The sequence below is a fragment of the Schistocerca nitens genome, chromosome 2 (genome assembly GCF_023898315.1).
Source record: "Schistocerca nitens isolate TAMUIC-IGC-003100 chromosome 2, iqSchNite1.1, whole genome shotgun sequence".
Lineage (NCBI taxonomy): Eukaryota > Metazoa > Arthropoda > Insecta > Orthoptera > Acrididae > Schistocerca > Schistocerca nitens.
The window spans coordinates 870,581,180-870,593,348 of NC_064615.1; the positions used below are offsets into that span (position 1 = coordinate 870,581,180).

Genomic DNA, 12,169 nt, shown 5'->3' on the forward strand with positions numbered 1-12,169 from the left:
TAACTGCAGCAGTTGCCCACTGAATGTATAAGTTATAAAACTTCAAAATGATAAATGAATGAGAATATAATATTTTTTTAAAATTCATATAAACATGACCACTGAACAATTTCTCCATCAGTTGTGTGTTAAGTGCCACATCACATGTTTCAGCCACAATTACATGTCATCTCGAACACTACTACCAGAGTAAGAAAACATGAAACTGATGGTAGGACAAAGGGTCTCATAACAAAGGCCTCACTATTATGTATGAGACTATACCCAGATCGATCTGTATCATGCACACAATGTACACAGAATACTGTGTATGGACAAATAGTATATAACAACAGAATATGTAAAGAGACAAAGGAGGAGGAGATTAATGTTCAACGTTCTGTTGACAATGAGGTCATTAGAGACGGAACACATGCTCAGATTAGGGAAGGATGGGGAGGAAATTGGCCATGCCATTTTCAAAGGAACCATCCCAGCATTTGCCTGAAGTGATTTAGGGAAATCACATAATTCAGGATGGCCGGACGTGGGTTTGAAGCATAGTCCTCCTGAATGCGAGTCCAGTGTGCTAACCACTGCATCGCCTTGCTCATTGTGTAGAGAGACAAAAAATGATGTCATCTGTTATGAATAACACACTGAGCAAGATGGACATAAATGTAATAAAACCTGTGTCTACTATGTATATAAAGACGTTGCCAACCTGTACCTGCATCTCAGGACATAGTAATATACAGGTGTCTTGTTAACGTTTAGTCAATTTGTACGCTGGGAAACAGATATTTCCAATCTGAACTTACATAGTTAAAAACATTATTGATGTTCTATATATTTACAAACACTATCTGTCTATTACAGATACTGACTGGGTGTTTCAGGATGTGGATGTATATTTCTACTTCTTCAAGAATACTCAATAACCCACCTTTTTCTGCCATTTAGAGAATGGTAATGTTCTTCATGATATCATTAGGGGAATACTTGTACTCCCTTAAATGAGTACTACATGTTGATGGATTGGACTCACTAACATTAACATGTTTTCTAAAACTTGTTTCGTAGTTCTTACCAGGTTGCCTGAAATAAACCTTAACGCAGTCACCACATATTTTTGTACACTCCCTACTTTATATATATGTGACTCTTAATCCTGCTGCATACCATGTGTGACCCGACAGTGTTCTCTGTTCAGAAGCCAATTTGCAGCCTAGTTTTCTATTTATAAACGACGATTATATGATAACCCCAGAGGGTTGTTACCTGTTAATAAGAAGGGTGCTGCAATGGAACAGCAAACTTCATGTGTTCTAACGCACAAATTTTTCATTAATGACTCTGACATTGTAACTGCGTAAACAAATCTTCCATGGTACAGCTGTTGTTACCAAACCTCAAAGAGAGGTTTCAGGAAAGCAAAACATACTACATATGGATTAGACACCAATGGAAACACACAATGTGACTTTTCATGCTTTCCCGACGGATCTGTTGCAAATACGCTTCTCGGGTTTGCCGCCGGATCGTATTGTGTAAATCGTACAATATTTCCTCGATGCAACTGCTCGACATCATCAGGTGGTGGTAGCTGCTGCTGTCACTGCTGCAAGGCGCGACTGATGATAATCGCGCGGCGGCGTCGGAATTTATCATGACGGGAGCAGGCAATACGCGTGCGCGAGAAGACGCTCATAGTTGGAGAAAGCGGCGCTCCTGGTGCCCCCTACTGGGAGCTGCAGAAAGGCCATCCACGCGTGCGCTTTGGGCAATAACTGTGCTGCCTAACGCTCCTGCGGATAAAGTTTGAACTAAATCTCAGCTACGCGTTGAGTCACTTGAGGAAACGGAAGTTCTTGTTTTCCCTGTTTTTGATTTAATGGCAGCCAGTGCTGGATTCCAGGCGGCGCTCAGTTGAAAACCTGCATCCCTGTTGATTAGATTGTCCGCCGTGCGAATATGAATGGCCTCCTTAATAACACAGTCCCAGAAAGATGACGCTGGGGATAAAACTTCCGTCTGTTTACGAACAGACGGAAGTTTTATCCCCAGCGTCATCTTTCTGGGACTGTGTTATTAAGGAGGCCATTCATATTCGCACGGCGGACAATCTAATCAACAGGGATGCAGGTTTTCAACTGAGCGCCGCCTGGAATCCAGCACTGGCTGCCATTAAATCAAAAACAGGGAAAACAAGAACTTCCGTTTCCTCAAGTGACTCAACGCGTAGCTGAGATTTAGTTCAAACTTTATCCGCAGGAGCGTTAGGCAGCACAGTTATTGCCCAAAGCGCACGCGTGGATGGCCTTTCTGCAGCTCCCAGTAGGGGGCACCAGGAGCGCCGCTTTCTCCAACTATGAGCGTCTTCTCGCGCACGCGTATTGCCTGCTCCCGTCATGATAAATTCCGACGCCGCCGCGCGATTATCATCAGTCGCGCCTTGCAGCAGTGACAGCAGCAGCTACCACCACCTGATGATGTCGAGCAGTTGCATCGAGGAAATATTGTACGATTTACACAATACGATCCGGCGGCAAACCCGAGAAGCGTATTTGAAACACACAATGTCTGACAGCCTAAATCTAAACTGTTCTCAACTGCAGGTATCCATCTTAGGGCCATTGCTTTTTCTTGTGTACATTACTGATCTCTCATCAGTTACACTGCCAGAAGCAGAGTTCGTTTTGTTTGCAGATGACACAAGTATTGCAATAAATAGTATGTCAAGTGTAGTTCTAGAAAGATCTGCTAATGATATTTTCATGGATATTAATAAATGGTTTAAAGCCAACTCACTGACATTAAACTTCAAAAAGACTCACTATATGCAATTCAGAACCTGTAAGAGGTTTCCACCCAGCATATGCATAAAATACAAAGAAGAGCAGATAGAAGAGGTTGACAGTCTTAAATTCCTGTGATTACAACTTGATAATAAATTCAGTTGGGAAGAGCACACCGCAGAACTGCAGAAACGCCTTAAAAAATCTGTATTTGCAATTCGAGTGTTAACAGACATAGGCGACATAAAAATGAAAAAGCTTGCATACTTTGCCTACTTTCATTCCATAATGTCATATGGTATAATATTTTGGGGTAACTCTTCAAGTCAAACAAAAGTTTTCAGAGTCCAAAAGCATGTAATACATATTATTATATCTAAAAACAAAGATGATGTGACTTACCAAATGAAAGTGCTGGCAGTTCGACAGAAACACACACATACACACAGAATTCAAGCTTATGCAACAAACTGTTGCCTCATCAGGAAAGAGGGAAGGAGAGGGAAAGACGAAAGGATGTGGGTTTTAAGGGAGAGGGTAAGGAGTCATTCCAATCCCGGGAGCGGAAAGACGTACCTTGGGGGAAAAAAGGACGGGTATACACTCGCACTCGCGCACACACACACACACACATATCCATCCACACATATACAGACACAAGCAGACATATTTAAAGACAAAGAGTTTGGGCAGAGATGTCAGTCGAGGCGGAAGTGCAGAGGCAAAGATGATGTTGAATGGCAGGTGAGGTATGAGTGGCGGCAACTTGAAATTAGCGGAGATTGAGGCCTGGTGGGTAACGGGAAGAGAGGATATATTGAAGAGCGAGTTCCCATCTCCGGAGTTCGGATAGGTTGGTGTTGGTGGGAAGTATCCAGATAACCCAGACGGTGTAACACTGTGCCAAGATGTGCTGGCCGTGCACCAAGGCATGTTTAGCCACAGGGTGATCCTCATTACCAACAAACATTGTCTGCCTGTGTCTATTCATGCGAATGGACAGTTTGTTGCTGGTCATTCCCACATAGAATGCATCACAGTGTAGGCAGGTCAGTTGGTAAATCACGTGGGTGCTTTCACATGTGGCTCTGCCTTTGATCGTGTACACCTTCCGGGTTACAGGACTGGAGTAGGTGGTGGTGGGAGAGTGCATGGGACAGGTTTTACACCGGGGGCGGTTACAAGGATAGGAGCAAGAGGGTAGGGAAGGTGGTTTGGGGATTTCATAGGGATGAACTAACAGGTTACGAAGGTTAGGTGGACGGCGGAAAGACACTCTTGGTGGAGTGGGGAGGATTTCATGAAGGATGGATCTCATTTCAGGGCAGGATTTGAGGAAGTCGTATCCCTGCTGGAGAGCCACATTCAGAGTCTGGTCCAGTCCCGGAAAGTATCCTGTCACAAGTGGGGCACTTTTGTGGTTCTTCTGTGGGGGATTCTGGGTTCAAGGGGATGAGGAAGTGGCTCTGGTTATTTGCTTCTGTACCAGGTCGGGAGGGTAGTTGCGAGATGCGAAAGCTGTTGTCAGGTTGTGGGTGTAATGGTTCAGGGATTCCGGACTGGAGCAGATTCGTTTGCCACGAATACCTGGGCTGTAGGGAAGGGACCGTTTGATGTGGAATGGGTGGCAGCTGTCATAATGGAGGTACTGTTGCTTGTTGGTGGGTTTGATGTGGACGAACGTGTGAAGCTGTCCATTGGACAGGTGGAGGTCAACGTCAAGGAAAGTGGCATGGGATTTGGAGTAGGACCAGGTGAATCTTATGGAACCAAAGGAGTTGAGGTTGGAGAGGAAATTCTGGAGTTGTTCTTCACTGTGAGTCCAGATCATGAAGATGTCATCAATAAATCTGTACCAAACTTTGGGTTGGCAGGCCTGGGTAACCAAGAAGGCTTCCTCTAAGCGACCCATGAATAGGTTGGCGTACGAGGGGGCCATCCTGGTACCCATGGCTGTTCCCTTTAATTGTTGGTATGTCTGGCCTTCAAAAGTGAAGAAGTTGTGGGTCAGGATGAAGCTGGCTAAGGTGATGAGGAAAGAGGTTTTAGGTAGGGTGGCAGGTGATCGGCGTGAAAGGAAAGGAGTAAATTCACGGACATCCTGTAGAAACCTCTTCAAAGAACTGGGTATACTAACTACTGCCTCTCAGTATATTTACTCATTAATGAAATTTGTTCTAAATAATATATCTCTTTTTCCAACAAACAGCTCAGTTCATACATACAATACCAGGATCAAAAATGATCTGCACAAGGACTTAAAAGCACTTACTTTAGTTCAAAAAGGGGTCCACTACTCAGGAACACTCATCTTCAATAATTTGCCAGTAACCACAAAAAAATTTAGTTACAAATAAAGATCAGTTTAAAAGGAGCCTGAAAGACTTACTAGTGGCCAACTCCTTCTACTCCACTGACGAATTATTTAATAGAAACAAATGATGTATTGTATATATTCATACTATTAGTATTGTTATTTCAGCTTTTTTTTTTTTTTTTTTTAAAAAAAGGGCATGTTCCACATCCACGAGGATCTCCTCAGCACGGATCTATGGAACGAAAACTAATCTAATCTAATCTCTAATCTAAGGACAAGTTCATGTGTGGGGGGCACTAACACAGCCTACATCTAAACTGTTCCCAACTGCATGACAAGTTAATGTGTGGAAGGCACCAGGGGAAGAGTGATCCAGAATATCTTTTCGCAACTATGAATTACTGATTGCACCATACTTCTCAGTGGGTCTTGTGATTACACTGAACTACAATGTGGCTAATAAGGTCTATGAAACTATTTAGGTGACAATGTCCAGTCAATAGTGCAAGAATTAATTCTGGCATATTGACCCCTCTCACAGACAGCTGAATGTTTATGATTATTTGGTCTTCACATTATCATAGAATTGTGGTCTGAATTAGAAAACATCCTACTAAATTCAACTTTTTTCAATTATCTTCTTTGGTAAGTTATTTAACAATCCTATTGATAACCATTAACATGCATAAACATGCAGAACTCATTGTGTTTTAGATGTCAACAGGTGACCGTACATCATATTAAACAAGTGTTCACATTATTTTGTTCGATCCTTGGACAAAATGTCTCTTCAGTTGCGAACAGTAATCCACAAAGTCTACTAATTTTCTCACAGGCAGCAATACATTACCTTCTCTATCATGAAGATATATAATGGCATCACTGTCAACATTTGTTGCAATAGCTGCAAAATGTGATTTTGTTAAAGGAACTGGAGGCAACCAATCAGTCATACTGTCTGCGACTCTCCCAAGATTCTTTTTGCTGTAGGATATTTTCTCAAATATTGGTTGCTCAATGTTATCCACTTCAACTTTGCTCTTTGTAAAATCCACATCAGCCTTAAAACTCTCCATAATACTTCCAGCATCTTCAAGGTATCCGTCTTCCTCATCATTAGTATCTTGTGCATCACTGTTTTGGTTTAATTTAGCCGTCTGTCTTAACATATCTTTCTGCAATACAAAGTAAATAAATTTTGCAACAGACTTCTTGGTGATATTTGGATTCACTACACACAAAACTGATCCATGACTTACAACCAATGTTGATTTATAATCTTTGTAATTATTGAGCAAAATATTACTATCTAATGCATGAAGAGACGCACTCACCTTAGGAAAAGATGTCACCTGATTCTCTTTACTTATATTGTTTAATTCCTTCAGTACATCACTTGATGGGTACACTGACTCTTCATTGTCCCTGAAACACAACAGAAAAATTGTACTAAAATGAATCTTGAAGGTTAAGACTATGTATGTCCTCTTGAAAGGTGGATATGTTTTCTATTTTGTTGTTTGTTCCAAACTTTCTTATATGTGCAACTTACATAACCAGATGCAGAAACACATGCTAATTATTGAAGGCTTTAGTTTTTGTGCAATTTACATAAATACTGTCTGGATACTTAATACCACAGCAATAAACACGTAACCAATAATGGGTCACATACTAACAATAAAACATATTTCAGTAGTTTTGCAGAATGGGGGCCGTACCATTTTGGCATTAATGATGTGCTTACAGATGTCCAGCAGAGCTGTTTCCGTTTCACACATTTCATCTTTATGACTGACCCAATCATCACCTTCAGGTGCTGCGAGTAGTGTTATAATGTGTACTCGCAGCATGACCTCCAATGAGAATGTGAACTACAGTTGATCTTGTGCCACTACTTACAGCCGAATATGACTCCCCATGCCCACAACCCCCTTTTATGATCCTTTTGTTTTTCATAACCCACACTGATATTCGTGACACACATGTAGCTTTACCCAGCTCTAGTGGATGTAATGGTAGGCGAGATGTTAATAAAGTGCGTGACGGACCACAAGCCTTCTTTAAATTACAACCTCTGTCCTGCGTTATTAGTTTTCCCTGTTTATTGTGTTCTGTGGGCATTGTGTTTTTACTGTATCCCGCACATTACATTAGGATTGTAGCATTGCCGTTGTTGACTAGCAGAATTGCATTTCCCCCGTCGTCCTATAAATTCCTTGGAACCAATCAATGAAATGTTGAACAGCAGTTTTACTGAACATTTTAGTCGTGTTTTCATGTCAACTCATTTCCTGTTTGACAGAAAAAAATATGAACAAACCAAACCAATAGCAAGACAATAGGTAATCTGTTATCCGCCGCAGTAAATGTGTTTATGGAACACTTTGAAGCAAAGTTGCTAACACAAAGTTCAAGCCAACATGTTTGTATCGATAAATGTTTGTGGCACCGCCACATGGAACAAACAAACCTTATAAAGAGTGCCTGCAACATTTAACCTCCATACATCCTAACATAAAATTAACTCTATACATCCTAATATAAAATTCATAAATTCATTATGGAACTTCCCAAAAAGGGGTTGGGTTGGGTTGTTTGGGGGAAGAGACCAAACAGCGAGGTCATCGGTCTCATCGGATTAGGGAAGGACAGGGAAGGAAGTCAGCCATGCCATTTCAGAGGAACCATCCTGGCATTTGCCTGGACCGATTTAGGGAAATCACGGAAAACCTAAATCAGGATGGCCGGACGCGGGATTGAACCGTCGTCCTCTCGAATGAGAGTCCAGTGTGCTAAGCACTGCGCCACCTCGCTCGGTTTCAAAAAATGGGGTCAGCTACCTTTCCTTGAGACAATAGTTCTGAGAAGACCAAGCAGGTACCTGGGCCACAATGTATACAGAAAACCCACGCACAATGACCTCCACCACTACATTTTTAGCCATTGCAATTCATGACTAAGAAATTCGATGCTAACGACTCTGGTCCATACAGCTCTTAAAACTTCCTGGCAAGGAAAGCCTTGCTGAAGAATTACAACACCTATGAATATTGTCTGAAAGGAATTGGTACTCAGATAATCAACTTCAGTGGATGTTGCAGTCCAAATCAAGAACAGAGAGGTTGAGACACCCAGAAAGAGAAGTCACAAATCACTTGTCTACTTTCTGTTGGTCTGATTTCCAGAAAGATTGGTAGACTCCTACAGATATACAGTATGTGGTGTATTTCACCCCTGTCAACAAACATAAAAAGTCTTTCATGATGTTTGAGTAGGGATGTAAAGAATAGTGGTGTGTTTTGCGCGCCCATTCACATTATCATCACAAAGTGTGAACAAGTTAAACAGTGCCAGGTTTTTGCTTTTTTCTTTATTTTTTTTGGGGGGGGGGGGAGGGGGGGTTGGGGAAGGGGAGGGGGGTTATGGAGCGGAAGCCACTGAAGGGTTGGATGTGCTGCAAGTTGTTTAAGTTGTTTGCTATTCCAATAATTCCATCATGTGGTGATTTGATATGACTTGCCCTGAAGAAGTTCCATTCTCAGTTCGGCCCCGGTAGCTGAGTGGTCAGCGTGACGGAATGTCAATCCTGAGGTCCCGGGTTCGATTCCCGGCTGGGTCGGAGATTTTCTCCACTCAGGGACTGGGTGTTGTGTTGTCCTCATCATCATCATTTCATCCCCATTGACGCGCAGGTCGCCTAAGTGGCGTCAACTCGAAAGACCTGCACCAGGCGAACGGTCTACCCGACGGGAGGCCCTAGCCACACGACATTTCATTTCATTTCATTTCCATTCAGTCTTGCTTACAGATTCAATTTCATGATTACACAAGTTGATGAAAGTTCTTAAAATTTTTGCACTGGACGACAGACGAGTCTACAGTAATAATAGAAACAGTTGATTTCCCCAATTATATTCTTCAGGTGCTCTATCAACCTAGTAAAAATCATGCATAACAACAGTGTCATGCCTGAGGGAATTGCTGATTATGCAGATGTTCAGTTTTGGGTATTGTCAGAACCTCTGTAAAAACTACACTGGTGTCCAAAATTAATGCAACGAACCACTGTTCCCCCATCCTGTGTCTAATTCATGATATAATCATACAAACTGTCAACCAGATGTCCATACGATCGTGCTCTGGATGGAATATAGTGTTCCAGTCAATGAACAACCATGCCAACGATGACATCAGCGCACCTATGAAATGAGGTGATGTTTGCCAGATAGCTGCAAATCCACAATAACTGTGTACACAGTCACAGATGGAGCAGTACGGCACAGAGAAGATGCTTACCAGACTCATTGCGGTGCAGGGCCATGATAAAAATGGAAGCAGGACAGTTTCAAACTGATGTGGCCCGATGGCTTCATGTGAATCGTTCTGTTGTTTCTTGGATGTGGGGACTGTTTAGAGAGACTGAAACTGTATACCAAAGACCAAGGCTGGGCCAACCACATGTGACTTCTGAAGAGAGGACCATTATTTGGCTGTTAGGGCGTGACAGTACTGCCTTAGTACTGCAGGGTAACTGGCATGTGAGCTTCAGGCATCCACTGGAAGTGTTGTATCAAGGCAAACTGTGTGCAGAAGGCTTCGGCAGGATGGTATTTATTGTCAGAGACCTGCTGTATCTCTAAATCTGACGTGTCTTCCCAGAAGGGAACATCTAGGGTGGAGTAATCAACATGCTACCTAGACGGTCTAACAGTGGGGCAATGTTGTTTTCAAAGGCAAGTCCCGATTTAGTCTGGAGAGCAATTCTCGATGGATTCACACCTGGAGGGAATATGGAATATAATTTTGAGACCCAAACATTGTGGAAAGAGACCGATATCAAGGAGGATCCCTAATCGTGTGGGCAGGGAATATGTTTACCACTTTAACACCTCTTCATGAAATTGTATGGTTGAATCAGAAGGTATTGCGACGAGATCTTGGGACCTCATTTGCGGTGTTGTGAGGTGCTGTGGGCCCAGACTTCGAATGGATGGATGATAAACCTTGATCTCATAGAGCACAGGTTGTTGATGTTTTCTTGGAAATGGAAGATACTGCACGCATGATGTAGCTGACTCACTCTCCCGATTTGAATCCCATAATAGAGCATGTCTGGGATGCAGTAGGGATATGGTTTACATTACGACAGCATCCACCAACCACTCTCCAAGACTGCGAGCAGCTCTGCAGGAAGAATAGGTGTTACTGCCTCAAAACTTGAGGCTTAAGACATCATTCACAGTATGTCTCGTCATTGTCAGGCATGTATTGCTGCCAGAGGTAGTCACACCCCATACTGAGCACTTTAACCAAATGTCGGAATGTGTCTGCAAATTCTGTAAGTTGGAAAAAAAGAAGAACATTTTTGTCTACTGTTACACATGTTGCAAATGTTTGTGTTCTGTATTCTTTACATTGTTTCTACTTACTATCACTTGTGTATACTGTTTTGTGGCAAAATAATGGCAATCTTGCAAAATTTCCATTTGTTTATTTAATTTTGGACATCAGTGTATGTATGAGTGTAAAGCTGCCAGTCAATTTTTCTAGTGGAATCATCTACCAGTGGTGGCTTTGACGCTTTGGCAATGTAGTATTGGCATGAACGGCTTCAAATTTTTTCTACCAATCTGAAATAAAATCTTCAGTTGCTAGCTGTTTTGTGTACAATGTTTCTCTTACAGTGTGGACCCACTGCTTGCATTCAATGAACACCATCACTACTCTTGAATGCATTGTCAAAAATAGATCCAAATATGTATTATCCATATACAAATTGAATGTGTTTCAGAACAATCAACAGGTACACACCATTTTGGACATACTTCACAGAATTTAGGTAATCCTATTTCAGGTCCATTGCGGTCTCCATAGATTATAAATAGCTTTTTTCAGGTTGCAAAGTAAAAGTCGTTTCTGCATCTTGATCTTTCGCACTTCAATTATAACAAAAAGGCAATCTTTGATCCCAGGACACAACTCGCTATCTCATCATCTTCATAAAACTGTAGAATGTTTGACTTGAATTGGTCTGAAATCATTTTCCCTTGCTTCCTTTCAGGCAGTGCAAAAATTCCCTTTACTGTTCTTTTTTTAATTTTCTGGCCATCATGCGTAGCCCCTTGACGGAGGGGTTACCAATTTTTCTAAGCTGGTAGTAGCAGGTCTACCATGGATCAAAGCAAGTTTGCCGTTTATATGGCCTTAAAAATACGTTAATTATCATGGACCCTTTTACATGAAATACACGTTTACTGCGTCAAATTTACTTATGTTCGAAGCTAAATATTATTCCTTGAACAAAAGATACTAATAAGCAAAAACATAGAGTAATGAAATTTTGATAATACATTTGTCTAAGTAAGATATGTGATTAACATCATCGGTTAATGTAAGCAAGAGAGAAGCCACTGCAAAAGTGAAATGCTGGCCCATTAATAACCAATATAACTGGCAGAATGTCGAATGTAAGCACGCAAATGTGCATACATGTGTTGCACACAGGCCGGATGTCATTTTGTGGGATGGAGTTCCTTGCCTGTTGCACTTGGTAGGGCAACACAGGGATGGTTAATGCCGTTTTGGATGACATTGGAGTTGTCGTCCAATGATGTCCCATATGTGCTCAATTGGAGACAGATCTTATGATTCAGCAGGCCAAGGCAACATGTAGAGCATGTTGAGTCACAACAGCAGTATGTGGGTGAGGGTTATCCTGTTGGAATATACCCTCTGGAATGTTGTTCATGAATGGCAGCACAAGTCAAATCACCAGACTGACAACCAAATTTGCAATCAGGGTACACAGGATAACCACAAGATTGCTTGTTATCATAAGAATTCATACCCAGTCCATACCTCCAGTGCTTGTCGCACACAGACAGGTTGGTTGCAGGCCCTCAACTGGCCTCCTCCTAATCAACATGAGGTCATCATTAGCACCAAGGCAGAACCAGCTTTCATCATCAGGAAACACAACAGACCTCCAACGTGCCCTCCAATGAGCTCTCACTTGACACCACTGAAATTGCATAAGGCAGTGGTTCGGGGTCAGTGGTATGCACACTATAGG

At 42.0% G+C, this 12,169-nt stretch overlaps 1 protein-coding gene across 4 annotated transcripts in view; it reads right to left on the reverse strand.

Moving 5' to 3' along the window:
* LOC126237147 (uncharacterized) overlaps positions 1 to 12,169 on the reverse strand; it is a 518,724-nt gene that overhangs the window by 54,814 nt on the left and 451,741 nt on the right. For all 4 annotated transcript variants that reach the window (XM_049946992.1, XM_049946991.1, XM_049946990.1 and 1 more), the window contains exons 22-23: positions 6,429 to 6,519; positions 5,945 to 6,269 (exon numbers count right to left, since the gene is read on the reverse strand). In XM_049946992.1, coding sequence (XP_049802949.1) covers positions 5,945 to 6,269; positions 6,429 to 6,519 — 416 coding nt within the window. The remainder of the gene's footprint in view (positions 1 to 5,944; positions 6,270 to 6,428; positions 6,520 to 12,169) is intronic.